General features: G+C 38.6%; 1 protein-coding gene across 1 annotated transcript in view; it reads left to right on the top strand.

Moving 5' to 3' along the window:
• TBX18 (T-box transcription factor 18) overlaps positions 1-5,610 on the top strand; it is a 30,927-nt gene extending 25,317 nt beyond the window's left edge. Inside the window, exon 8 of the mRNA XM_081039025.1 lies at positions 1,549-5,610. Coding sequence (XP_080895151.1) covers positions 1,549-2,273 — 725 coding nt within the window. The 3' untranslated portion in view covers positions 2,274-5,610. The remainder of the gene's footprint in view (positions 1-1,548) is intronic.
• The last annotated feature ends 22,121 nt before the right edge of the window (positions 5,611-27,731 follow it).

Here is a 27,731-nt window from a genome sequence, read left to right on the forward strand (position 1 = left end):
GCCTGGAAGCTCAGTCACTGAAAAATGTGCAAGTCATTCTTTACATCTACAATGGCAACCTCATCACCGACATCCTCCTGTAACAGGATCCGTCTCTTTTCTGTGTGGTATGGAGCTGGACTGGGAAAAATGGCTGTCATGGTCTTAGGTTCATTCTGCAATGTTTTAGGCTGTTTATGTATTTCCCGACCATTACCTCACCCGGAAATCTCTTATTAAAATTAGAGGTAGACTAGTGGGCTCTGGCGTCAGGTACACCTCAGAGAGATTGCCAATGCCCGTTCTAGTTCCCTCTTTCTTGTCAGCTTCTTTCTTCTCTTCCTGTAGCAAAATTGCCTCTAGTCAGGGTTCTCCTGTTGGATTTATGATGAGAAGGTCAGGCACACTTGGGCAAACTTCCCTGGGTTTACCCACCTGTGAGCATTTTCCCCAAGCCCAGGGCTGGTGTTTCCACAGACAGAGCTTCCTGGAAAGGGATGACGCTTCCTTCTCTGCTTGGTGTAGCTATAGCTAGGACGCTCAGCCCACTCCCGCCCTCAGGCTATTTACGCCTGATCCTGCCCAGCTTCCCAGTGAGAATTTAGCATGCTGGGTTTTAAATAATTATCATTGGTTGGATTAGGCTTTTAGATTATTTTGAGAAGCTGTATAAAACACTGTCGCTAGAGCAATGAAGGTTTTACAACCTGTCCAGCCCATTGGAATTCTCCTCTCCTCCTCAGTTCTGTCAAGTTTGCAGACATTAATCTGCCAGCAACTCCAGAGAGGGGAGTTAGGCACCATCGCAGTTATTGATTGGACGCAGGGTTAACCATCCTTTCTGTTTCACAGGACTTTTTGCTGGTCATCTGCTCTTGTGTTAGCATGTGATTCACCAACCTGGTTTCTGGTTGGAAATGAAATTTCTGAAGTTCTAGAATATTGCCTATTGCAATAGCCAAGCCCTGCATAGTAGTCATTGACACACAGATGCTTTCAGTGGGCAGCTGCAGACACATGTGAGGTGGGATGTACCTTTGACCAGCTCAGCTCTTACCTTTGAGTTCCTTCTGTTATCTTGCAAAAAAATATATTGATTCAGAGCAAGCTCTGCTGAAAGCTAAGGTGAAAGGTGGGTAGAAGAGAGGTGATGGTTATACTTATGGAACAAGATACAGATTGAGATGAAATTTATATTTTATAAAGTCAGGGAAAGTGCAGGGAAAGTCAGTATGTAAAATATTTATTATCATAAGTCAGAAAACTTTGACAAAGCTAACTGAGAGAGAAAAATGTGAAAATTTTGTGTAGTTGTATCCTAATATTTCTGCAATTAAAAAAATACATCATTCCCTGGGGACATAATTTGCCTTGAAAATATTGAGATGATCTGTGTTTGGAATATTCATCTGAATTCAATTGAATTATAATTGTTTGAGAGCTGAAACCATCTCCTTTTCATCTTTGTAGCACCCCTTGTAACAAGCAGTGTCTAGCTCCTGTTTACAAAATTGAAAGGGAATGATGGCTGTGGAGTCGTTGCTCTTTACATTTCGCCTTCTTTTGTAGGAAATACAAGTTCCTCCACCTTACTCCAAGGTTCTGGGAATGGCGTTCCAGCCACCCACCCTCATCTTCTGTCTGGTTCCCCTTGCTCCTCTCCTGCCTTTCATCTGGGGCCCAACACCAGCCAGCTGTGTAGTCTGGCCCCGGCTGACTACTCCGCCTGTGCCCGGTCCGGCCTCACCCTCAATCGATACAGCACATCTTTGGCCGAGACCTACAACAGGCTCACCAACCAGACCAGCGAGACCTTCGCCCCACCGAGGACTCCCTCCTACGTGGGCGTGAGCAGCAGTGCCTCGGTGAACATGTCCATGGGCAGCGCTGATGGGGACACCTTCAGCTGCCCACAGACCAGCCTATCCATGCAGATTTCGGGGATGTCTCCCCAGCTCCAGTACATCATGCCTTCACCCTCCAGCAACGCTTTTGCTGCTAACCAGACCCATCAGGGTTCCTATAACACGTTCAGGTTACACAGCCCCTGTGCCTTGTATGGATATAACTTCTCCACATCCCCCAAACTGGCTGCCAGTCCTGAGAAAATTGTTTCTTCCCAAGGAAGTTTCTTGGGGTCCTCACCGAGTGGGACCATGACCGATCGGCAGATGTTGCCCCCTGTGGAAGGAGTGCACCTGCTTAGCAGTGGGGGTCAGCAGAGTTTCTTTGACTCTAGGACCCTAGGAAGCTTAACTCTGTCATCATCTCAAGTGTCTGCACATATGGTCTGATGAAGCCTTTAAGTTAAACGACATTCAAATCGAGCTAATGTATTTTCTTTCTTCATTTTTCTTTTGAAAGCAATATGAAAAGAAACTCTCAGTAATTTGTAAAATGTACAAATAACAGAAAATGAAGGCTCACTGAGTTTTTCGCCTTTCTCATGGTGAGATTGTAATTATCTATGGTGTATATGTATACTGTATATAGCCTGTGGAGTTTCGAAGCCTACAAAGCCACATCCTCCCTGTTTTTTTTTTTGCCCCTAGTTCATCCAGTTGCACAGAGTATTGCCATAAATGTAATATGTTTAACCAAAGTTCTCAGACTCTTTTAAACACCAAACAGCAAACTTAAAACTGGGCAGTAATACTAACCAGACTAAGACTTACAACCAATTATCAGAAAAATGCTCTATACGGTTTCATACTTGAGTGTTGATAACCAGCAGTAACCAGCACAGAGTCTTGTGATTTCTGTTATTCTTGGGCACAGTCGAGAACCTAAAATGCAAAAGCCAGTTGAAGTCTTAGTATTAGTTGTGAGGTATTTATAATCATAAAGGATTAGCTTTTGTTTTCCTGCTTGCTCTTATTATCACAGATATTAGATGACCTTGGTTCTGTAAAACTCCATAATAATTACTTTCTTAAGAGAGGTGGAGGAGAGGCTTGTGATTTTTAAAAAAAATTTTTCACTTTCCATTGGGCATATAAGAGGTTTTTTTCATCTGCAGAAAATAAATTTCCAGTATTTTGAATTTTTTTTTCATTTTATTTAGTTTGTAAAGTAGACCATTAGAGAATATTCTATAAACATTTTTAAATTCCAATTTTCACTAGGGAAGGAATATATGATATGAATCGAATGGCAAAAAGAAAATAAACCCACCTCAAATTCTTTGATTCCAATGAGAAATGTTTATCTTTTTGAATTAAGAGGAATAATATTGTCAGCTATCCCTTAGGTTTTTATAGTATGGTTTTTCATTCAGGATATTTTTTCCATCTCGTTGTGGGATTCTGGACCCAAGGTCTATAAGTAAGGAAAAGGGCATTTATGATGCTTATTTATGTCTCATAACCCCTACAAATTGAAACCTCTTCCCTCCTTAACCTTGTCCCTCTGAGTTTTTCCCAAAACAGATAGATTCTAGGCCTTTACGGTGTTAAATAACGCTGTGAGGAATTTCAGGGGGTTATCTCCAGCAATCTGTCTTTTGGAGGTGGTAGTGCAAAGGCCAAAGCCTATTATTATAAAAGCAGGCCCTTTTGGAGGACTCAGGAGGAAGATACTAATTATGATAAAGGAGCAATAAAACTTTTAACCTCAACAGCATTTTTAACCTCAAAACTGGAAAAATGAAAACAGCATTAATTTTTTTAAAAAACTCCCTAAAATCATGAATACATGCTTTAAGATTGTAAAACAAGTAGCATTGCTGGCACGTTATGAGATGACTAGGAAAGGCTAAGAATGCATGATGAGGAGCTTTACCAATGTGTGTGCTGAAAAACTACAACCTGTCTGCCCACTGACTCAGTACATTGCATATATTTGCCAAACTAAAGCAGTGTGTGATTGCCTTTCAGTGCGACACAGAGTTGCTCCAACTCATCCCTAGTTTAGGTGGGGAAAGGGTGTAGTTCTTGATTTACTTCTTTACTTTAAAACATCACAGCTGTTAAGATATTTCTGGGGATTACTATTTGAACAGTATTTGCACGGGATGTGATTCTGTTTATAGATATTGGTAAGTTTCCTCATGCATTCTGTGACAGCTCATCAAATTAGTTTTGAGTTTTAAATTTAAGATTAGCATGAAGGGACATGATATATTTCCAATAGATAGACCTATATAAGATATTCGTGTATGGTATTAATAGCTTGACAGTGATTTGGGAAAAGTCCTCAGAGTACATCCCAGCCTTAGTGCTTGGTATAATTCAAGGAGAACAAGAGAGTTTCCCATCTTCAGAAAACATGGAAGTAATCATCTATACCCATATGTATTAATAAGGAGAGCATTTTCCTTTTTGCTATTGGTGATTTGAGATAACACCACAATGCGAGTAGAATTTTTATTAATCTTTTTTTTTTACTTAGCAATATTGTGCAAATGCTGTTTCCTTTAGGTTATACTGTAAATATTAATCACCATGTCACTACAAAGACTAGGCTTTTATCATTATATTAAATGACATACATGCATTGATAATTATAATTATATATCTGTATTTTATTAAAAAAGTGCTTAAGATATTATATATTAAAGTGTGTTACTAAACCTTTTATGACGTTGGAGGGTAATCATTTAAAGTGTTTATAAATGTTGTTCCAAGAATAAGCACACATATGCATACCCCAAACACAAATTTTATAGCTTTTGATTATAAGACATGGAGAAATGGGCCTGGTATTCATTTTTCATGTGTTAAATATAATTTCTTGATGCCTTGACCATGTCATTGAAGGTGAAGCCCTGACAAATGTTCAACACATGAAAATTCAACTGTGAGAAGAGGAGGGCAGAGGGGTATGTTTTGTTTCAGGTCCAGGGGAGAAGGGCAAGGATACAAGAATGAGCTGCTTGTACCACACCAGTGATGACAGATCACTTCTAGACCCCTTGATGAGAAAACATTCCAAGGGACATTGCGATGAGATGAGGTTGCTGCTATCACAACCAGTCACATTTTGAAAATTAACACTTGCTTCCATACAAGCTCCCACCCAGAGGTCAACAGCTTTTCACAAGCAGGGCACCCAGTTGCTGACCCCTATTTCTGGAATGTAGGGGGTCAGGAGACTTTGGTGGCCCCCAGGGGAGCTTGGGGCAGTGTTGCTGATATAGCAAAGGATCATACTCTTTACATTAATTAGTGAAATTTTGAGCGCAAAAGGAACCTTACTTTTAAAATGTGAATTCCCCAGACATCACTCACCAGGTTTAAACCTGTCAGCAACTCACACCTTAGTATGAAATAGATAAATAGATGGCGACAGCTGGAGTTTTTATTAGGAGAAAAGAGTAATTTTGGGAATAGAGCAATTCTGGGAAGATTTGAATGGAGAGGGTGAAGAAGGTGCAAGAAAAGGACTCTAACTAAGCCTGGCATAAAGTCATTAAAAATAATCATTTCATGAGCTTTTTCAGGAGTCATGGTAGAGTTGGTAGATGCTATGCCAATGCTCTCTCTAATGAGACAGGTTTGAAAGAATCCTTTATTTTGAAGTGTAACTATGATGGGTTTCCTCAATGGGGGAATTTATTGACTTATCTACCTGAAGGTTTTCTTAAGCCTGTCATTGGAAATTAAATAATTGTATTAAATTATTACTACATTGTGCTTTAATCTTGTTGATCATCATTCTTTATAAGAGGTTCTCAGATAATTTGAGACTAAGGTTGGATATGTGAGCAGTTAAGTAAACGTACGTGATTATAGCCCTCTAGGAGATCAAAGTTCAAAAACATTATCAGTGGTGGAAATGAACAAATAATATATATTCAGGTATAAAAACATCCAATAGACATAAACTTAGTGTCCATCTACATGCTGTTAGATTTTCAAATAATTAATTTTCTTTTTGGAATTTTGGTATGGTGAGATAATTTTCTTGGGAATTAGAGAACTTGGTTTCAAACTATGGATTTTCCAATCATGATTTTGGACAAAACCTTAACCACTTTAGGTAGGTCTCGGGTTTTTTTTTTGTTTTGTTTTTTTGTTTTCTTTTAATATATGAAAAGAGTGGCTTGGATGAGAATCTTTACTATTCCTTTCTGTTTCAACTTCACCTGACCTTAGTATGTAAATAGTATTCAGCTTAATAGTAGGAAAATAATTTTATAAAAATATATATTTTGGAAAAAAAATGTGTCTTTACAAATAACGTAATACCTCTAGTATTATTTTAAATTTATTGGATTACTTAGAATTTATCTTTTAAACGGAACTGTGCTTTCCTTAGTTATAATATGTAGGACATACTTTAGTATTTCAAGGAAGCTGAATTTAATAACCTATTTTGAAGAAAAAAAAAGATGTTAATAAAATTTCTATGGTGCTCTTAATTGCATGGCAGAAAATTATTTTACTTTGGAATAAGTATGGCATCTGGTAAATTCTCCAGAGGTCATTCCAAGTCCATTGAAAATATGTTTAAATCCTCACTGAGAAAACACTTGATTTTGTCATTTTGAAGGGTTTTATTCATGGTAAGACTCAGAAACAATAATATGAAAGTTAATTACTGTGCAATTCATTGGGTTTATATAAAACTGGATCAACACATCCTATGTCCATGCTATACGTTCTATTAATCAGATTAGTAGAATAATGTAATAATAAGGTAAAGAAATTTTTCTAAATAATAGCTTTATTGAGATGTAATGCACAAACCATACAATTCACCTAATGGTATTTATAGTGAACAATTCAGTGGTTTTCAGTATATTCAGAGTTGTGCAACTATTCCATAATCAATTCTTGAACATTTTCATCTCCCTGCAAAAAACTCCATTAACAGTCACCTCACACTTTTTTTCTCCAGCCCTTCTTTACCCCAAAGTCTTAGGCAATCACTAATCTACTTTCTGTCTATAGATTTGTCTGCTCTGGACATATCATGTAAATGGAATCATATAATATGTGGTCCTTTGTGCCTGGCTTCTTTCACTTCCCATAATGTTTTTTTTCTTTTTTAAAATTAATTTCAGGTATACAAAACAACATAATGATGAGACATTTACACCCTCACAAAGTTATAACTCCAACAAATCTACTACCCATCTGACACCATATGTAGCCATTCCAATACCAGTGACTATATTCCCTAAGCTGTACTTCACATACCATGACCATATATATATATATATATATATATATATATATATATATATATATATACACACACACATATATGTATGTATTTCACATCCTCGTGACTACTGTGACTACCAATTTGTACTTCTTAATCCCTTCACTATTCTCTCCCATCCCCACTCCCATCTAGCAACCACCATGTTTTCCATATCTAAGTCTATTTCTGTTCTGTTTGTTAGTTAATTCTGTTCTTTAGATTCCACATATAAGTGAGATATGGTGTTTGTCTTTCTCAGTCTGACCCATTTCACTTAGCATAATTTTCTCTAGGTCCATCAGTGTTGTTGCAAATGGTAAGATTTCTTTTTTATGGCAGAGTAATACTCCATTGTATAAATGTAAAACGGTCTATTTATCCAATCGTCTGTGTTTTTGGTGTTGAGTTGTATGAATTTTTTATAAATTTTAGATATTAACCCCTAATCAGATATATCATCGGCAAATACATTCTCCCTTCCAGTAGGCTCTCTTTTCGCTTTGTTGATGGTTTCCTTTGCTGTGGAAAAACTTTTTAATTTGATATAGTCCCATTTGTTTACTTTTTTCTTTTGATTCCCTTGCCTGAGGAGATAAATCAGTAAAAATACTAAGAATAATGTCTGAGTAATGTCTAGACATTACTAAGAGTAATATCTTACTTCCTATATTTTCTTCTAGTACTTTTTGGGTCTTACATTTAAGTCTTTAATACAATTTGAGTTTGTTCTTCTATGTGGCATAAGAAGGTGGTCTCTTGTAGACAGCAATATGCATGGGTCTTGTTTTCTTATCCATTTAGCAACCTTATGTCTTTTGACTGTAGCATTTAATTCATTTACATTTAAAGTGATTATTGATAGGAAGATAGTTATTGCCATATTATTATTCATATTTTTTATCTTTGTTTATTTTCTCTTTTATTTTGTTTAAAGAAGTCCTTTTAACATTACTTATAATACTTACTGGCTTGGTGGTAATGAATTCCTTTAGCTTTTTCTTGTCTGGAAAACTCTTTATATCTCCTTCAATTTTAAATGATAGCCTTGCTGGGTAGAATAGTCTTGGTTGAAGGCCCTTGATTTTTCATTTCTTTGAATATTTCCTGCCACTCTGTTATGGACTGCAAAACTTCTGTTGAGTAATCCACTCATAGTCTTATGGAAGCTCCCTTGTAAGTTACTAGTTGCCTTTCTCTTGCTGCTTTCAGGATTCTCTCTTTGTCTTTAACTTTTACCGTTGTATTTATGATGTGTCTTGGTGTGGGCCTGTTTGGGTTCATCTTGTTTGGAACTCTCTCTTCTTTCTGGGCTTGTATGTCCATTTCCTTCACCAGGTTAGGAAAATTTTCAGTCATTAGTTCTTCATATAGGTTCTCTATCCCTTGCTCCTTCTCTTCTTCTTCTGGTATTCCTATGAGGAAAATTTTGTTACGCTTGATGTTGTCCCGCAAGTCCCTTAAACTATCTTTTCTTTTGTTGTTCCAGTTGGGTGTTTTCTGCTACGTTGTCTTCTAAATTGCTGATTTGATCCTCTACTTCATCCAGTCTGCTATTGATTCCTTCCAGTGTATTCTTCATTTCAGTTATGTCTTCTTTATTTCTGACTGCTTCTTTTTATGGTTTCTATGTCCTTCTTTATGTTTACTATCTCTTTGTTGAAGTTCTCACTAAGTTCCTTAAACATTCTTATAACCAGTGTTTTAAACTCTGTCTTTGGTGGGTTGGTTGCCTCCATTTCATTTAGTTTGTTTTCTGGAGGTTTCTCCTGTTCTTTTATTTGAGACATGTTTCTTTGTTTCCTCATTCTGGCTGCCTCTCTGTGTTTGCTTCTATGTATTAGGTGAATCACCTATGTCTCTCAGTCTTTGCTGGCTGGCCTTTTGTAGTATGTGTCCTGTGTGGTCGAATGGCGCAGTCTCCCTGATCCTGTGTGTGTGCGCCAGGAGTGTCCCTTGAGTGTGTTGTGTGTGTTCTTCTGTTGTAGTTGAGGCTTGATTGCTTTTGGCACATCAGTGGTGGGGTTGTCTCCAGGCTGACTGTGAGGACTGGCTATGACCACAGTGTATGAGGTGCTATGTGTGGGTTGACCCCTCAGAGTAGGATTCAGCCCCTCGGGCTCTTGTGCCTGTTGAGACCACCCATTTTGGGTGTTCCACTTTGGGGGCTCACCAAGTAGTGCTCCGGTCTGACGCGGTCTGAAGCTGGCCTCTGGGTATATTGTTTATAGTGTCTCTTGGGAGGGCCTCCTATGAAGACCAATTTCAGCCTTGCCTGTGACTGGCCCACAGCTATCCGGTAGGAGCGACAAAGCTATATGTGGTTGGCTGCTGCCTGTGTTGGACCTGGAGGCATGTGGGGTGGCCTTGCTGTGAACTGAGGCTGGTTGCCACCAGTATTGGGCCTCAGGCAGCTTAGCAAAATGCCCAGGGTCCCTCTAGGCCTATTGTCACCTGTTGGCTGCCCATAAGGGGCTCAACTGTGGAAAGAGCCTCCTTAGGTGTGCGAATTGGGCTGGTTGACCCTGTGTTGAGAGTGTCCTTGGTGATGATGCAGCACTAGCTGGGTAGTGTGGGGTTCCAGGAAGTCATGAGACATGGCTGGTGGTTTTTACACAGTTAATGCAGATTCAATTCTTGTGCCAGTGCCTGGCCTATGACCACTTCACAAAAACTCCCTGAGAACAATGCAGGCAGCCACCACTTACTTTAGACTGATAAGTCCCTCTCAGCCTCACAGGAGAGACTGCAGTGCAGGTTTTGGGCCATCGACCAACACCAACATTTTCCCGGACTGCTGCAGGCTTTCCACTGCTGCTGTAAAGGGTTTTTGCAGCTTGTGGGTGGCGCTGGTGCTCAGTAGTCAAGAGTGTTCTGGGCGATGCACTACCAGCTGTGTGGGCAGGAACCCAGGGCGTCACTAAGGTGGTAAGCATGCGCAGATTTTACCGGACCAATGCGATCTCAGATTTGGCCCTTCGTGGGAGCGTTCAACATAGAAAAGATGGGTCTCTCCAGTTGGCTACACATGAGTCAGGTTCCACACAGGGATAATGGCAGCTGACCCCCCCCCCTTGCCCTGAAGCTACATAACTTAGTCTTTCCCTATGTCTCTGGCACCTTTTGAGTTGCTGCTCCTCCACCAGAGCCCAGGTGAGTGTTTGCAAGTGAGCGAGTTTGTGTTTGGGTTCTCTAAGAGGACACTTGGGTTTCTTGTTGCCCTCCCTCTTGCTGGGATGGGGAGACAGAGTCCTTGCTGATTTTCACTGCTAGATGTTGTGGGAACACCCCTCCCTGGCACTGAATCCCTGGGCTGTGGAGCCCAGCATGGGACTGGGACTGGGACCCCTCCCTTCTCTGGGTGACCTCTGCCATTGAGGTGTCCTTCCTAGTGTTCAACTACTATCTGTGGGTTTGGGGTCAGCCTGTCCTGCATCTCCACCCCTCCTACCAGTCTCGATGTGGCCTCCTCGTTATATCCTTAGTTATAAGGATTCTATTCAGATAATCTTCAGATGACTCCTGAAGTTGATTATTCTACAGTTTATTTGTAGTTTTGGTGTGATCCTGGGATGCAGCAGGCATAGCATTTACCTAATCTACCATCTTCCCCCATAATGTTTTTAATTCACATTGTCGCATGTATCAGTATTTAGTTTTTTTTTTATTGCTGAATAATATTCCATTGTAGGTATATAACACATTTTATTTATCCATTCATTAGATGATGGACATTTGGGTTGTGTTGAATTTTTGGCTGTTTTGAATAATGCTGCTAAAATAATTGGTGTACAAGTTTTTGTGTGGACAAATGTTTTCATTTCTCTTGGGTATATAGGAATGAAATTGCTGGGTCCTGTCATAAAATGTTGTTGAAATTCCAGACTGTTTTCCAAAGTGGTTGCACCATTCTACCTTCTTACCAGCAAGCAATGTGTGAGGGTTCTGATTTCTCCATATCCTTACTAACAGTTGTCATTGTCAGTCTTTTTGATTATAGCTGTCCTCATGGGTGTGAGTGCTACCTCATTGTGATTTTGATTTGCATCTCACTGACGATATTATTTTCCTGATGATGCAGAGCATCTTTTCCTGTGTTTTATTGGCCATTTGTATGTCTCCTTTAGAGAAATATCTATTCAGATCCTTCACCCATTTTTAAGTGAGTTGTCTTTTAATTATTGTGGTTTAAGAGTTCTTTATATATTCTAGATACAAGTCTTATCAGATAAATGAATTGCAAATCATTTGTCCCATTTAATGGGCTGTCTTTTAATTCATTGATGATGTCTTTTGCATGACAAGTTTATAATTTTGAAGAGATCCAATTTATTTATTTCTTTTATTGCTTATGCTTTTGGTGTGAGGGCAAGACATTTTGATGGACTCTTTGAATTTACGTTTTCAGATTCTTAGTAGAAGTAGTGCATTTTAAATGTGATTTTCAGGTGTATAAGTTTAATAGTACTTGATAAATTGCCTTCTCCCAACACATCTGAAATGTTGTTTGTGGGTAAATAATTGTACATTTTTTCAGTGTCTTAAAAGGAAGGTAAAAAAACCTTAAAGCATCGTGAAATTTTTATTACCATAGAAAAAGATTGGCACTTTCAATATTTATTTAATCAGTAAATATTTATTGAGCATCTACTACTTGCTTGGCATTATTTTGGAGATTTGGGGTATAGCAGTGAAAAAACTTTTGGTGTCTTCAAATGCCTTGTAAAAGTTGAAATCCTGGTTTCCTGGGGGGGGAAAAAAACCTTCGGACTATAATATATCACAGTTGGCAGGGAAAAAAAGTGTTGGCTCTTGGTTTCTCTGTGAGTTGGTGCCCTCGCCCTTATTACAATGTTACACATCCCAGATGGTCACTGCAAAATGCTTGCTCCTGTGCCAAGGTACAACAGGGATGCATTATCGCCTTAACTCTGAGTTTGTTTTGTGGTTTTCTTTGGAAACCTTAACATCACTTAAATGCAATTTTTTCAATTTGGCTCTGTTTATAGAACTGTAATAAGATATTTCTCTATTAATAGCAGGAAGGGAAAACCTTGCTTGTTTAGGGTTTTGGAAAACTCATGCACATTTTTTTTTTAAGGTATTTGGTGAAATGGATTGCAGAGATTTGCCGATTCCTTTTTCTTAATTTGCCTAAATGCATTTCAAGGGAAAATTAGTTGAACCATATGTTTTCCAAACAAAATAACAGCTCTCACTCAGCAATAATAAAGAGAGGCACTTCTGTCAGGGAATGTTACAAAGTTCCAGTAGTCCCTTGCCTCAGGGAAGCTTGGCTCAGCATGAATGAACATCATGGCAGTTCCTTGTAGCTTCTGCTCGTTTTGTTTTTCTGAATTTGATGACCTTGGTGTTTTGGAGAAGAGAGGAGCTAGAAATTGTATATGTTTAAATGTCCGTTGTCTATTCAGTTTTACATTGAGGATACTGGGAAGATGGGGAGACAGAAATATAAAAAATTAGAGCTAGAAGATCCTGAGAGATCAAGTAGGAGAGTTGTGAGTGGAGAAGCAAATGACCTTCAGAGGTAACAATTTTGACCCATCTACAAGCTCCAGACAAGATATTCAGCAAAATCAGTGATAGGATCAACCAACGAACCAACGACATCAAACATTTTCAGGCTTTCGTGTGCTTCTTTTTGTTTTTCCCTCAGGCCTGAATGTCCTTTAAACTTACATTCTTAGTTTTTTCAACTCTCTCTCTCTCTCTCTCTCTCTCTCTCTCTCTCTCTCAACCTCTCTCTCTCTCTCCCCCTCCTCCCTCCCTTCCTCCCGCCTTCCCTCCTGTTTTCCCTCTAGCCACCCTGCCCCCGAGCTGAGTCTTATGAACAGAAGATTGCGATAGACATCCAAATAAGATGCTTCTCCCCAAACTGTAGGTATTTCATTATGAATATATTCTGAAGTTATTAGGATGTTATGTGAATTCAAAGGGGAAGTACTCCTAAGGGAAGAATGTATTACATGCAACTTGGAGATCATTCAATCTAGGGAGCTTCAGCAGGCCAAGCTGTAATTTCAGGAATTGACTCTGTTGCAGGCACACCCTAGAGTCTAATCTAGAAATAACAAGAGGAAAGTGAGGCCTTCTCCATCCTTGGACATCCAGCTAGTCCCAGATATTTTATTGATTTCAGTAAGGTAGGGTGATAGAGAATCCCAGGCTTCACAGGAATTGGGCATACTATATCCTGGGAGTTATGGCTCTAAAGAGATTGCTGTATTAGGTTACTAACATGGTTACTTCTAGGTTATTAGGTGTACATCTGTATAAGAGAGATGATATTGCAATTAATATTTTACCTATAAAAGTGATTATTTCATAATATTTTTAAAAAATGACAGGAGAGGACCTAGAGATCTCTCCAACTCTCTGTTAGGAAAAAAAAATGTTTTTCCTCTTGGTGGAGACCCAAGACAATTTGGAGAAAACCTTTGCTATGAGAAAAACCATCTTAGGGGTGAGCAGCTTAGATGAGTGAGGTACCGCATATTAGGGCACACAGGCTCCTTCTCTCTACCTGTTCATCCTTTTTCTCTGGAATACAGGAAAGTACTTTCACTTGGTTTTTCTTCAGATTCTAGTGGTAAGATCCACCTAAGAGGTTAGGGATGAAATAGGCATAGACGGGAGAAAGGGAGCATATATAAAGCAGTAGGCCCCACGGAGTTCATAGAACATTTTATTTATTTATTTATTTATTTATTTATTTATTTATTTATTTATTTATTTATTTTACCATAGCTCTGCGTTAGGGGTACCAGATATCTGCCCAGGTTGATAAAATGGTACTTTATTTCTGGTTTTTTAACTTTTTTCTTTTTCTGTTTTCTGTGTGTATGTGTGTGCGTGTGTGTGTATGTGTGTGTGTGTATGTATGTGTATGTGTGTGTGTGTGTGTATCCGTCAGAACCCCAGGGGAAAGGGTGTTAATGACACCCTAAGCTCCTAACAGATGTGCTTGCTTATTTACATGAAGTGCAATCATTCTTACATCCCTGCATTTAGCCTTGGTTAAGCACTTCCCACATGGCACATGTTGCTGGAGATGTGGTGAAGAGCAAGAAAAAAATTCTTCTTTTGGGAACACTCAGAGTCCATCAGAGGGTCACATGTGCAAACACATAGTCATGAAACAATGTAGAAAATGTTAAAATAGAGATAATACCATGAGCTGTGGGAAATTGGAGGATATGACGAAAGTTATATGGGGAGCGGAAAAGGATCAAAGAAAGCCCTGAATTGAGACTATTTGATAAAGGCCAGGTAGGGCTGGTGAAAGTGAGGGATGAGTATTCTAGAAGAGAATTCTCCAATAGTCCAATAGATTTTTCTGCAGCAATGTAAATATTCTCTGTCTACACTAATATAGTAGCCACGTGTGGCTATTGAGCATTTCAAATGAGGCTAGTGTGATTGCAGGACTGAATTTTTAATTTTAGTTAATATTATTTCAAGTTTAAATTTAAAAGCCACATGTGGCTAGTGTCTACCATGTTGAACAGTGAAGCTTTAGAAAGCTCTGCAAAGCAGAAAGTAGTGTGTGTCCTTAGAGAACTATGGATAACAGGTAATGGGGACAATGGCTTCTTGAATGTGCAGTTCACCCATGGTGTGGATGATGCTTCTGGAGGGTTGTTATTAGTAGGTGGTGACTCTATGGTCACTGAACACTGACTAATGCTGTGTGACTCTTCCAAGCAACTCACTTATGATGTATACATTTATTGAACACCTCTGCAATTTTTCTGTCCTCCAGAATGTTGGTCTTGTCATACAATCAATCATCCAGTGATGACCCAGGCCTCAGGTGATTTCCCTTCTATGAAGCAGAGGCCAAAAGAGTCCTTTTTAGGGAGCTTACACATTGCAATTCCCTTTGACATGGTTTGTTTTGGGAAGCCCAGTTATTAATTCTGAAGCAGGGAAGACTGTTTCAGTATCAGAGCTACCTTCCTGGGTGAGGTGACTCTGGCACCCTGATCCCTTTCTCTTTAACCTACTCACCACACTCTCTGCAGTACCCACTATTGAACTACAGGATAAAAGATTGTCTGGTGTCACCTCATCCTATTTCCTTGTCAAACTAGACTAAAGCTTAGATAATCACTTATTGGTGAATGTGATCCTTTTTCTTGCCTTACCCTCATTAAATGAATTAAGAAGACAATTCTTCCCAGGGAAAGATGGGGAAAAAATTAATGCAGAATTTTCCTCATATGAGGTATATATATATAAAAAAACCAACAACTAGAGTTTGTGCAGCATTTTGTAGTACATACCACATATTAAAATATACTATTTCATTTAGTCTTTACCACAATCCTGTAAGATGCCTTGGTAGTTACTTTATAAATGAGGAAACCAGAGGTCACAGAAGTTAAAGACTTGCCCACAATCACCCAGCCATTGTTTGATAAGCTGGGGCTCAGCCTAGGCCTTCTGATGTCTAAATGGTGTTAACAGCATGGAAGGAAAGAGATTGGGGCAATAGTAATGACTGGGAAAAAAATCTTGACTAGGAGAGGAGGGTGAGAGAAGGGAAGGAAGAGGAAAGGAGAAAGAAGGTGCTCTTTGCTGATTTTGTATAACTAAAACACAAAGCTCCTATCCGGGAAAGCAATTGGTTGGTAGGACCAAGCACCAAAACATATCCTTCAACACAACTTCCCTTCTTGCCACCTGTTTCCTATGAACAGTTCCCTACCATGAATGGGTAGCTGAAGGATTCAGAGCTGTGGCAAAACCAGTGGGAAAGTCTTGGTCATATTAAGAGTTGTTAAAGGTAAACTGAGGCATATTAAGTATTTTAAGAGTTCATTTGAGCCAAAAAGGATTCTAATCAGGCAGCACCAAACCAGAAGTGGTTAGAAGCACTCTTTTTTTAAAAAAATTCTTTTATTTATTTATTTATTTTAATTTATTGGGGTGATGATTGTTAGTGAAATTACATAGATTTCAGGTGTACAATTCTGTATTATACTGAGATTATAGAGATTTACTGCTCTACTGCTCTATAAATCCCATTGTGTGTTCACCACCCAGAGTCACTTCTCCTTCCATCACCACATATTTGATCCCCCTTACCCTCGTCTCCCTCCCCCCACCCCCTTTACCCTCTGGTAACCACTAAACTAACCACCACTCTTAAGGACAGGAGCTTGGGGACAGGCTTTTTAAGAGAAAAGGCAGAAGCAAAGTAAGGAAATTATTGATTGGCTAATAGCTTAAAGCCTAGCTGGCTGTTTGGGATTGGTTGACCTTAGTGTTTTGATTTCATAACCTTGAAACATTTATAGGCGTAGATTTTGGTTTGCTTAAGAAAACGACTACGGCATTACCACCACATCAGTCTGATGGGCTCCTTGTTTAATTGATTTAACAGAGTTTACTGTTCGGCATTAGAAGGGGAGAAATGAAACTGTCAGCTTTCCCTCTTATGATCCCCTCTGGAAATAGGTGTACAAAACGTCAAAATGCCATGGGAAATTATTTCTAATAGTCAGGTCTTCTTTTGAGAGAATTATTTTTCCTATGCTTCTTAAAAAGGAGAGCAAGTGTGCTGAGATATTGCAGATCAAGAAGAGAAGAATGATATCATTCTTTCTTAAAGGAAAAGTTTACCTCATGCCACAGTTCACTGATCTCAAGGAAAAGGCTCAAGGAAAATCCTACCAGCCTGAAATTTAAATCTCATGATTGTTGATGTCATTGTTGAATATTCTTTTAACATGAGGTGTGATCCCAAAGTTCATTTACATGTTTTAATTTCCAAAATACAAACAAGGATTATTTAGTACAACTTTATAAATCAGTAAATTGAAGCAAAAGGACTGACCTACCCAGGATCACCCCACTGGACAAGAGCAAAGTCAAGATTTGAACTCAAGTCCATCTGATCCCAGAATTGCTGTTACAATAATTGCTGTGTTACAAAACATAATGCTAGGCAGCAAAAGTAAAAATAAATTGGACTTCATCAAAATTAAAAACTGCATTAAAGGACACTATCAACAGAGTGAAAAGGAAACACATAGAATGGGAGAAAATATTTGCAAATCATATGTCTGATAAGGATTAGTATCCAGAATATATAAAAAACTCCCACACATCAGCAGCAACAACAAAAAATTAAAAAACAACTCGATTAAAAAATGGGAAAAGGTCATGAGGAGATATTTCTCCAAAGAAGATATACAAATGACCAATAACTATGTGAAAAGATGCTCAACATTACTAGTCATTAGGGAAATGCAAATCAGCATCAGAATGAGATGCCACTTCAGACCCCGTAGGGTGGATATTATTTAAAAATAAGACAGAAAATCGCATGCTGGTGAGGATATGGAAAGATTGCAAGCCTTGTGCTTGCAGGTGGCAATGGTGTAGCCACTGTGGAAAATGGTATGGTGGTTCCTTAAAAAATTAAAAATAGATTACCACATGGTCCAGCAATATACATATATATATGTGTATATATATATATATATATATATATATATATATATATATATATATTTGTTCAAGGCCCTACTTTTAATTATTTGGGATAAATATATATATATGTATATATATATGTGTATATATATATATATATATATATATATATATATTTGTGTGTGTTTGTGTGTGTGTATATATATATATATATCTCCAAAAGAATTGAAAGCAGGGACTTGAACAAATATTTGTATATTAATGTTCACAGAAGCATTTTTCACAGTAGCTAAAAGGTAAAAGTGAGCCCAGTGTCCATCTATGAATGAACAGATAAAGAAAATGTGGTCTATACATACAATGGGATATTATTCAACCTTAAACAGGAATGAAATTATGGTACATGCTACGATATGGATGAGGCTTGAAAAAAAATGTGCTAAATAAAATAAGCCAGATATAAAAGGACAAATCTTGTATGATTTCACTTGTATGATGTACCTAGGGTAGTCAAATTCAGAGAGACAGAGTGGTGGTTGCCATGGCCTGGGGGATGAAGGAATGGGGAATTAGTGTTTAATGGGAACAGAGTTTTGGTTTGGGAAGATGAAATTGTTCTGGAGATGTATGGTGATGTTAGTTGCACAACAATGTGAATATATTTAATCCTATAAAACTGTACTCTTTAAAAATGGTTAAACTGGTAAATGTTATGTTATGTACATTTTACCAAAATAAAAAAAATATAAAAAGCATAATGCTAGTATGTTCATAGCACTTACTAATTCTAGTAAGACTAAAAATAATCTTCATAGCTTTCAGAAAATAAATTTCATAATCATTTGTCCATCTATTCTTTCAATCTTTAACAAATATTTATTGAAGATCATTTCTGAATCAGGCATCATTCAAGACATTGGAAATACTGTGACTAAAACACAGAACTGCCCTGTACACATAGAGTGTATGATCTAGCAGAGGAAACAGACATTAACCAAATAACTCAAGTATAAAATCACCACAGTGTAAGTGTTCCTCATGAAAAGGGCATCAGTAGTACTATGAGAGCATACGCATATACTAGGAAGAATGTGATTGAAGGAAGGGTGTTCCTTGGTCTCGATGTTAAGTTTTATGTTTAAAACATAAACACTTACACTTGTGTACTGGACACACTATACTCTGCCCTTCACTTAACATGAGTTGCACTGGTTTCTCAAGTTCCTCATTTCTACAAGCCAAGTGTATCTGTGATACTGCTCGACTAAGAAAGGCTTGGGGATGCTTCTTGTGCAACTGCCAGAGTATGGCATTAAAAACATAAGCTTGAGGGGATGGCCGGATGGCTCAGTTGGTTAGAGTGTGAGTTCTCAACAACAAGATTCTCGGTTCAATTATTGCATGGGATGGTGGGCTACACCCCCTACAACTAAAGATTGAAAACAGCAACTGGACGTGGAGCTGAGCTGCACCCTGCACAACTAGATTGAAGGACAATGACTTAATTTGGAGCTAATGGGCCCTAGAAAAACACACTATTCCCCAACATTCCCCAATTAAAAAAACAAAAAAATTAAAAACAAAAAAACCCCATAAGCGTGATATGCAAATAAGCCTAATACACAAATGCAACTGGTATGTATTTGAGTCTCATCTGTCATCTAATTAGCAAGCACTCAGTTCTCCTGGCAATCTCCTGTCAACAGCATTTAGTAAATCTCTATGGTCATTTCTATTAGACCTTAAGTAAGCAAGAGGGGAAGATTATTTTACTTTATTTATAGGCAATAGAGCACAAGGAAATTTCATTGTTTCTCTAATTCAGTGTTGCTCACCTATAAAAACCCAAGTGATTCATATTTTAAAATAATAATTTAAAAAAGGAAGTACATAAATTTTATCCAACCATCTTCTATGTTAGAAGAGAGAGCAGGGGGCAATTTATTATTTATCAGTGACAAGGAAGTCTCTTAGGAGTGTGTCACTGGAGCCCAAAATAAACTGAGGGCACAAGCTCTTTAATATTCTTTGTTGTTATATTCACTTACATATTGAATTTTTTTGGAATCGAAGATTTCTTGAACCACTGAGGAAGAAAACATGATGCTAATTAAACTTGATACAAGGCCTTGTCCATAATCCTGTGCAAGACATGAATCAGTTACACCAGGCTCTCACTTAGCAGTTTCTTCTGCCTTCCAGTGCGTTGTTTGGCATGCAATAGGCTAGCCTTTTGCATATGTCTCCAACAAACTCTAAAAGGCGGCTTCTTTTACTTGTTTGGTCCCATAAAGCACTTGGTCGTTCCTTTGTAAGAAAAGGTGGACTTGATATCATTCCTCCAGTGATGACTTCACTAATGTCAGATTTATGCTCCACCTTTCTCTCTCTGAGCCTTTTTATGTGCACAACAGCCTTTCAGTGTTGTAGCCTGATGTAATCATCCTAAAGACATCTTATTTTGCGGTTAAACTCAACCTTATTGTACCGACCGTGCAAAGAACTAAGTGATTAAAATAGAACTGGCATGACTGAATGAGCACACGGCATGCATGCAACAATGACCTCACCATTGAGGCTGCCTGGCCTGCAGCGACTGCAAGGTGTCATCCACTCTAAGATGCATTTCTGTTTGGAAGATATTAAAAATGTGGCAAAAAACTCACACAGCCTCAGATCTTCGAACTATGATATGTTATCAATTACTTAAAATATTTTATGGAATGCTTATGGAAAGTCATATTTGATTGAAAGTTAAATGGAAATGAAATGATATGTGATATCTGATCGTAATTTACTTGTCCGCCTATCATCTGCCTCTACTTTGCCTCTCAATCTTTCCAAGACTTTTCTCCCCTCCTAAGAAAGCAGAGGATTTGCCGGTACCTTTGAGAGGTTGTCACGAACGTAAACTTGCTGCCCAGATTTTTGACTACACTCGGTGAGATGGGCCACCTACAGTAAAAGCTGAGCAGCTTTTCTTTCTGCTCCGTGAGCACTTGGCAGAAGCGTTGATGACAGTTGCAAGAATGTGATGCACAGCAGTATTCTTTACAGCAGTTCAATCTGTGTCATCGAATCTCCAGAAACCATGATTAATAGCAGCACTTGAGTTTGTTCTCAAGTTGTGTATTTGGTAGTGATGAACTTTGATCTACGTTTCACTTTAAAGAACAGTTATGACACAAACTTTGCCTGTAATCCTTCCATCTAATTTAAGCTCCACACAGATACCATGTAGGGGAGCATTTAATGCCATTACTGTAAGCTGTGTGTTTATTACACCATTTAAAGCACTTTGATAAAGGGAGAAGGGTGTGTCATGTCCAGGCATTGAGTAGTCAGCTGTCACACAGAGCAATGTCATCACCCAGAAGTGCCAGTGTGAGGTTGTGATTAGGACCATGGAATGGAAAATCAGCCCTACAGTGAGCCAGTGACTTAGTCTCAGATAAAATTGTTTTCTTTCATATAGTTAGATGGGATAACTTGGTATTTTGTAATTCGCCTCCCTCTATCCTTCCCCGCCCTCCATTTCAATGTAGAAATTGCTCTTTCTGCTCTCTTTATAATTCCTTGCTAGAGTATTGCTACCCAATAGAAATATAAAATGAGCCACATGTGTATTTTTAATTCTCTAGTGGCCACATTCAAAAAAGAAACAGGTGAAATTAATTTTAATAAAATATTCTATTTAAACCCAATAATATCCTAAATATTATCATTTCAACATGTAATTAATATAAAAAAATTAGTGGGAGATTTTATGGTTTGGGGGAGACTAAATCTCTCAACTCCGTGTTTATTTTACACCTAGTAGCACATCTCAATGTGGATGCTAGATTTTCGAAATTTCAGTGTACCCTTTCCAAAACAATAAAGTTGTGTTTAATGAAAACATATTTTACATTGCTTGTTTTAAAATTTAAACTTCAATGAATTAAGATTGTGTAAAATTAAAAATCTAGTCCTATAGTTACATTAGCCACATTTAAAAGGCTCAATAGCCACCAGTGTTTAGTGGATACCATTCCAAAGGGGAATTTCTTTCATGTTCCGTGAAAATGTTTATTGGTTTACGATAAGCATTAGGTATACCTGGCACACTAGAGTTGTATGCATTTTGGAAAGAAGACATAGTTAAAATTGGATTTTGGATTTATTAGTCGCTATAATAGAAGCGGAGTGGACAGGGTGGGACAAGTGTTGTGGAAACAAGTGAAAGTGCTCAGACAAATGTGGAAACTTGTGGGCTGGCCAGCAGGCTTGTTCCATGTGTCTGGTGCCCTATTGCTGGGACAGTAGAGCATTGTTCCTAGCCCGAGTCTTCCCAGGATGGCCCATCTTTGGCTTCTCTCTCTGCCACATGGTTTTAGATACAATCTAGGCTTTCCAAGAGGGTACCAAGCCAAGGTTTCTAGGCATAAGGACAAGATAGCAACTTTTCATGGAAATGTGCCTGGCCTGTGTGATACAGCGAGTTAATTAGTGATGTACAAAGTACTAAACTACCACCAGCTGTAACACTTACAGGAACCGAGTCTCTATGAAGAACTCTGAGAGAATGGAAACCCAATAAAAAGTAACGTTGAGTTGGCATGAGAGAGGGGAGGAAAAGGAGCTATCTAAGTGGAAGCTGAACTTCTTGTTTGTTTAGCTGATCCATCATAAACTTCAAGAAGAGTCTGCTTGGCCCTGACACCATCTTTCCTTCTGAAGTGAAAATAGGTTGGATAAGGAGGATTATCAGTATGGCTTCTAGAGACCATGCTTTCTTTCTGCTGTTACTGAATTTATAAGAAGAAAAGAAAACTGTGCTGTTCCCAGAGTGACTCATTTATGGGCTTCCACATTGGGATTATTCTGTAAAGTCTTGAAGCATGTGAACCTGAACTGCTGTACTGGGGTGAGTGTCACTTTTAGAGACTGGAACAAATGTGATAGCTCATGAAGATTATGATCCTGTTAAAGTTATTCTTTAATTCCTCCTGCTGTGTTGGCATAGCATATCTGGCTTGTTTTTTGGTTTTTGTTTTGTTTTCAGTTACAAAGAACTGTAGTCATTGACCTTTTGGAAAACAATCCTTTTTTTTCTCAGTCCTTTGAAATTTGGTCTTCATGTTGATTCTATTATAGGTAATGTAAGTCTCTGAGTAAACAGCCTGGGGTCTTTCCTTAGCCCACTTCCTTTCCATCAAGCAATGAGAAGTCTACTTTTTCAGGCACTGTTAAGCACCTGTGGCTTAAAATGAAGAAAGACAGAGGGCTGGAAGGTTTCCCTTTCTCTTCCTTCTTCATGCAGTCCATTCCTTTCCTGGAACTCTTTCCTAACACTGATCTGAAGTTGTGAGGTGAGTCGCCTAAGGGCTGTCACACCTGTGCCATGGTGGACTTTGGGGGAGTATGAGGGAGAGAGAACTCCAGGGATGAGGGTTCTGTTAGGAAACAGGACAGTGAGTGGTAATAATCACAACTGCTCTTTATTATGCACTTATTATTTTTTAGATACTCTATTAAGCCTGTTACCTACTTGATATAATACAATCTATGTAACTGGGCTAGGAGGGAGGTAATAGTATTACCTTTATATTACAGATGAGGAAACTGACACTAAGCAAGAGTAAATAATTTACCAAAATTGCACAGCTAGTGAATGCTCGAGCCAGGACTCATACTAGGTCTGATCCATCCACAGCCCACTTTATCAAGGGTTGTGAAATGTCTGTAGGCATTTGTAAGTGAGAGCCTTAAACCAGCTTCCTCAGCCCAAGTGCCTTCCTCTGTCTACTGCTTCTCTCCGGGCTCCGGGCTTCATATTCCTTTTCTAATTTACATGTACACATGCCCTTTGGGTTCTGCTCCTGCTTCTGTTTGGGGAGTGGAAAGGTTCCAAACTTTGTAAAGGCATGAAAAGTTGGGAAAGGTAGCTTACATTAATTAAAAGATACACACAAAAGTTGGAAAAACAAGGGAATCAGGAAGTACAGGACAGAGTTTGGCCAAGTGAGGGCTAAAAAGAGAAGGATACAGAAATGAGGGGGAAAGTTTGGTTTTCACACCTGACAACTTTAGTTCTGAAATAATGTCTTTCACATTTATGTGTGTGTGTGTGTGGGGGGAGGGTTGTGTTTTAAAGGAACAAATATTTATATAATGCTTTTTATGTGCCAAGTAAATTTTGAATGCATTATATATATGAACACATTTGCTCCTAACAACAAAGCTCTGCAATAGGTTATTACCTATACTATTAGTATCATCCCCATCTTATAGATGTGGACACTGAGTCTCAAAGAGAGATTAAATAATGTGCCCAAGATCACAATCTGTAAGTGGCAAAGTCAGGATTGGCACCCAAGGGTTCTGGCTCCAGAAACCAGGCTCTTCATCACCCCTGTTGTCCCACCCCCTGCGCTGTGTTAGTGAACTTCAGGGCTTCTAAAGCACCTTGTCAGTGCTTTCCAAAGCATCTTAGCAGCAAGTGAAGCTCATGGAACTGGGAGGCTGCAAGGCTACAAGTCAGTCCCACATCTTTTCTTTGTTCAGGACTCTCTACTCTATGTCACACACATGGTAGTTTCATAATAATACAGAGGGTGCCAAAAAATGTATACATATACACATTTTAAGACAGAAAAAAAGTATTAAAATTTTAATATCAATATATATCGATAACAAAAGATGAATACAATTGCAATTACAAGAGGTGCTCAAAGTGGTTACCATCAGTGTAATTTTAATACAGTTTTTCCCTTTCTTAAAATGTGTATACATTTTTTTTTGGCACCCTGTGTATTTGTTGAATAAATGAATATTCTAGAAAGGGGATAGGGAAAAAGATTGTTTGAACATTGTGATACTGGGAATAGGTACTGGGACACTGTAATACTTGAAATGGATATTCTTAATTTTCAGTTGTAGGACACAATCTCCTCACTCCGTCACTACACACACACACACACACACACACACACACACACACACACACACACACTACACTATTTAGTTTCCAACTCACATACTGTCCAAAAACAACTGCTAGGTGTCAAGTTCTTGCACAAATGCACCCCTTGAGAGTTTCTTGCTGAGAAAGAATAAGTGTAATTTTCATGGATTGGCAAGAGGTATTTCTTATTTCATACCCTTTTCAGGGATTACCTGCCCAGACCCCAACACAAACCCACTGAGCTAGCAGAGTGGATGGAGAATGACTGTCCAAGAGTGTCCCTCAGATTCCCCAGCTGAGTGGGGCCCTCCTCAGTGACCGAGGACCAAATGTGTGAGCCAAAACACATGAGCTCTTGAATGCAGTCTGTTTCTTTCCCCCACAGCTCTGTAAAATCAAAGTTTGAGGCACCGCAGGAGCTCTTTTAAAATGTCCTGGCCGGTTCGCTGCAGCCCAGATGTTGTTCCAGTCATGAGCTGCAAGCTCCAATAATCGCATGACTTGTGCCGCTAGGCTGCAGACCCACTCGCCTCCACTGGCACTGCTCCGTAGATGTTACAGATGCCACAACTCATTTCTTTGAAGTCAGTGTGTTTTTTTTAAAAACAGCCCTTTCGACAGATTTGGCCCAACTTCTCATTATATAAGCTGATCTGTTGGAACATCTGTCACCATTGCGGCTTCAGCCCCCATCCACTGCTGAAGTATAATAACTTGACATTAATAAATAATGAGGCAGTGGTGAGTTTAACACACATATTATGAGGCATTGAGGCTAAAATGGTAGCCTTTCATCTTTCAGGAAGACCGAAAGCCTAGATTAAGCAAACAAGGAAAACGCAGCTAGGGCCCAGATGAGAACTTCCAACTATTGCTTGCTTAAAAAAATTTATAATGTATCTCACATAATTGACTGTCTCTTAATAATACAGATTGGCACAAGCTTAATGGGAAGGGCTGGAGCTTCATAGCTGGAGACATATTAATTCAGTAACTTCCATTCTATGCCCTCATGGTTACCACTTCTCTAAATGCCCTCTTCTGCCCAGAGAAAGTGTTTTCTTAGCAGAAAAAAACATCATACTTCAATCTCACATTAACCTCTACCATACGCATAATGCCCTAGTGGTATTATGCACTTAGCTAACACCAACACATGAGAATCTCATTGGTGCTGTGAATGTTTGATTGGTCCTTATTTTTCTATGGGGTATCCACTATGTGAATACCTCTAGGCACATGCTAGTGAATGCCCCTTTGTGTAAATAGAAAAGATGGCAGAATCTAGTTATGCTGTAGTAGTGTGAAATCCAATGTTTTTGCAATTCAAATGTATTTCCACTTATTATCGGTCAAAGATAACCTAAAATCAAGGCAAGCGCATGTAGTTAGAAATATGGCAAATGGGATGTGGTTCCAGATTTTGTTCTTCAGCACACACACATACACACTCATGCACACACACACGCACACATATACACACACCTGCACACTCTTATTACCCTGTACTTATGTGCCCAGATTATGCCTGTCTTTTGCATCATGAAAACTCTAAAGCCAGGAACAGTGTCTGTCTGGCTTAGCCACCCAGCTCCAACTTTGTGTCATGCATGTGGATACTTAATAAACATTTAGTGATAAAGGAAATCGTACAGTAAGTGAGGATGGCTGCTATTATTCCCACTTCAGAGATAATGGAAGGCTAGAGATGAATTGCTTGAAGCCCACATGGTGAGTCAGTTGTAAACTGCAGCTTAGAAGGCTGAGTCCCTGGACTATGCCTAGGTTTTGTCACATTTGGGCATAGAAGACTTATCTTTGGTGTTGGATTAGAAGCCTGCTAAAATTAAAACAAACAAACAAACAAACAAACAAAACCCCACAGATCTCTGGGAGCTTACATTTTAAAGAGAAGGTAGTACAGAAGCTAAAAATAAGAATACCAAAAAGCAAGACCTGCCCAAATCAGTAGGTCCTGGTGACAGAGTGGAAAAGCACTGGAAGTTTCTCTGCTGGTAACAAGCCCAGGAGAGGCTTCTCCTTAGTTCTTTTAAGGAACACGTCCACATAGTTCATTGTGATTATGGGAAAACTCCATTTCTTTCTCCTGGCAACAATTCAGCATTGTTTGCCAGAGTTCCTAGAGAATGTGACTCACTAGAGGCCGCAGGCTGGGTCACAAAGACAATTGCCCCTACCCAGCCTCTCCCCTAGAGTTGACCTATTTGAAAATGATTGTGGATAATTTTTTTTTAAATACCATGCTTGTATTCATTTTCCATTTTAATGCAAATTTTCATGTAGAAACTGGTTTATTTTAGTCCCTTCAGACTGATGCTGTTATGTTATTTTTGTTGACTCAACACAAAAATATCAGTCCCCTTAATGTGATTAGACTCAAGCCACTTGCTAAAATGCTGGGTAATTCTGATACTCATTTTTATCCAAACTAAGTTTCTCTCAATTAGAATAGTTGAATTGTTAATGTTCTGGTAACTTAACCCATTTGGTATATCACCTTCTGTTTCTTAGCAATTTATAATATGGCCTCAGGACTCAGAAAGGAGAGCAAAAAGATTATAAAAGATATTTATGTCTGGATGTAATAATTTGGGATATTTTATATCCCACTGGTATAGAGTTGACTTGTTATAATAAAATCCTTCACAGGTTACTAGGCAGAGCTTAGCCCTGCACCATTGACAGATTTGTCTAGTTTCTGTTATCAAAATATACTGTAACTTGTTTACACTATTGGTTTTGGTCATATTGGGGAACACTGCAAGCTGTCTACCCAATAACCATTCCTTGTTTCTTCCTTCTTGTCAGACCTCAATTTTCTTTTTTTTTTTTTTTTTTTTTTTTTTTTTATTAATTAATTTATTTATTAGTTTCAGGTGTACAAAACAAGGTAATACTTAGACGTTCATCATTTATATCCCTCATACTGTGAACCCCCCTCCCCCCATCCACTATCCCTCCGACCTCACACTGAACCATCACATTATATATATAAAATTATAGTTGGCATTCATTAATGTTTAGCTTCTGATGTACAATGCCCTGATCAGGTATCCACAGTATCCCTGAGGTGGTCTCCCAAATAGGACGCATGTCCATCGGATACCCAACAAAATCTTTACAACATTATAGAATACCTTCCCCAAATTAATTTTCAAAAGAAAAACCCTGAGGCCAT

This window comes from Rhinolophus hipposideros, assembly GCF_964194185.1.
Source record: "Rhinolophus hipposideros genome assembly, chromosome: 3".
Taxonomy (NCBI): domain Eukaryota; kingdom Metazoa; phylum Chordata; class Mammalia; order Chiroptera; family Rhinolophidae; genus Rhinolophus; species Rhinolophus hipposideros.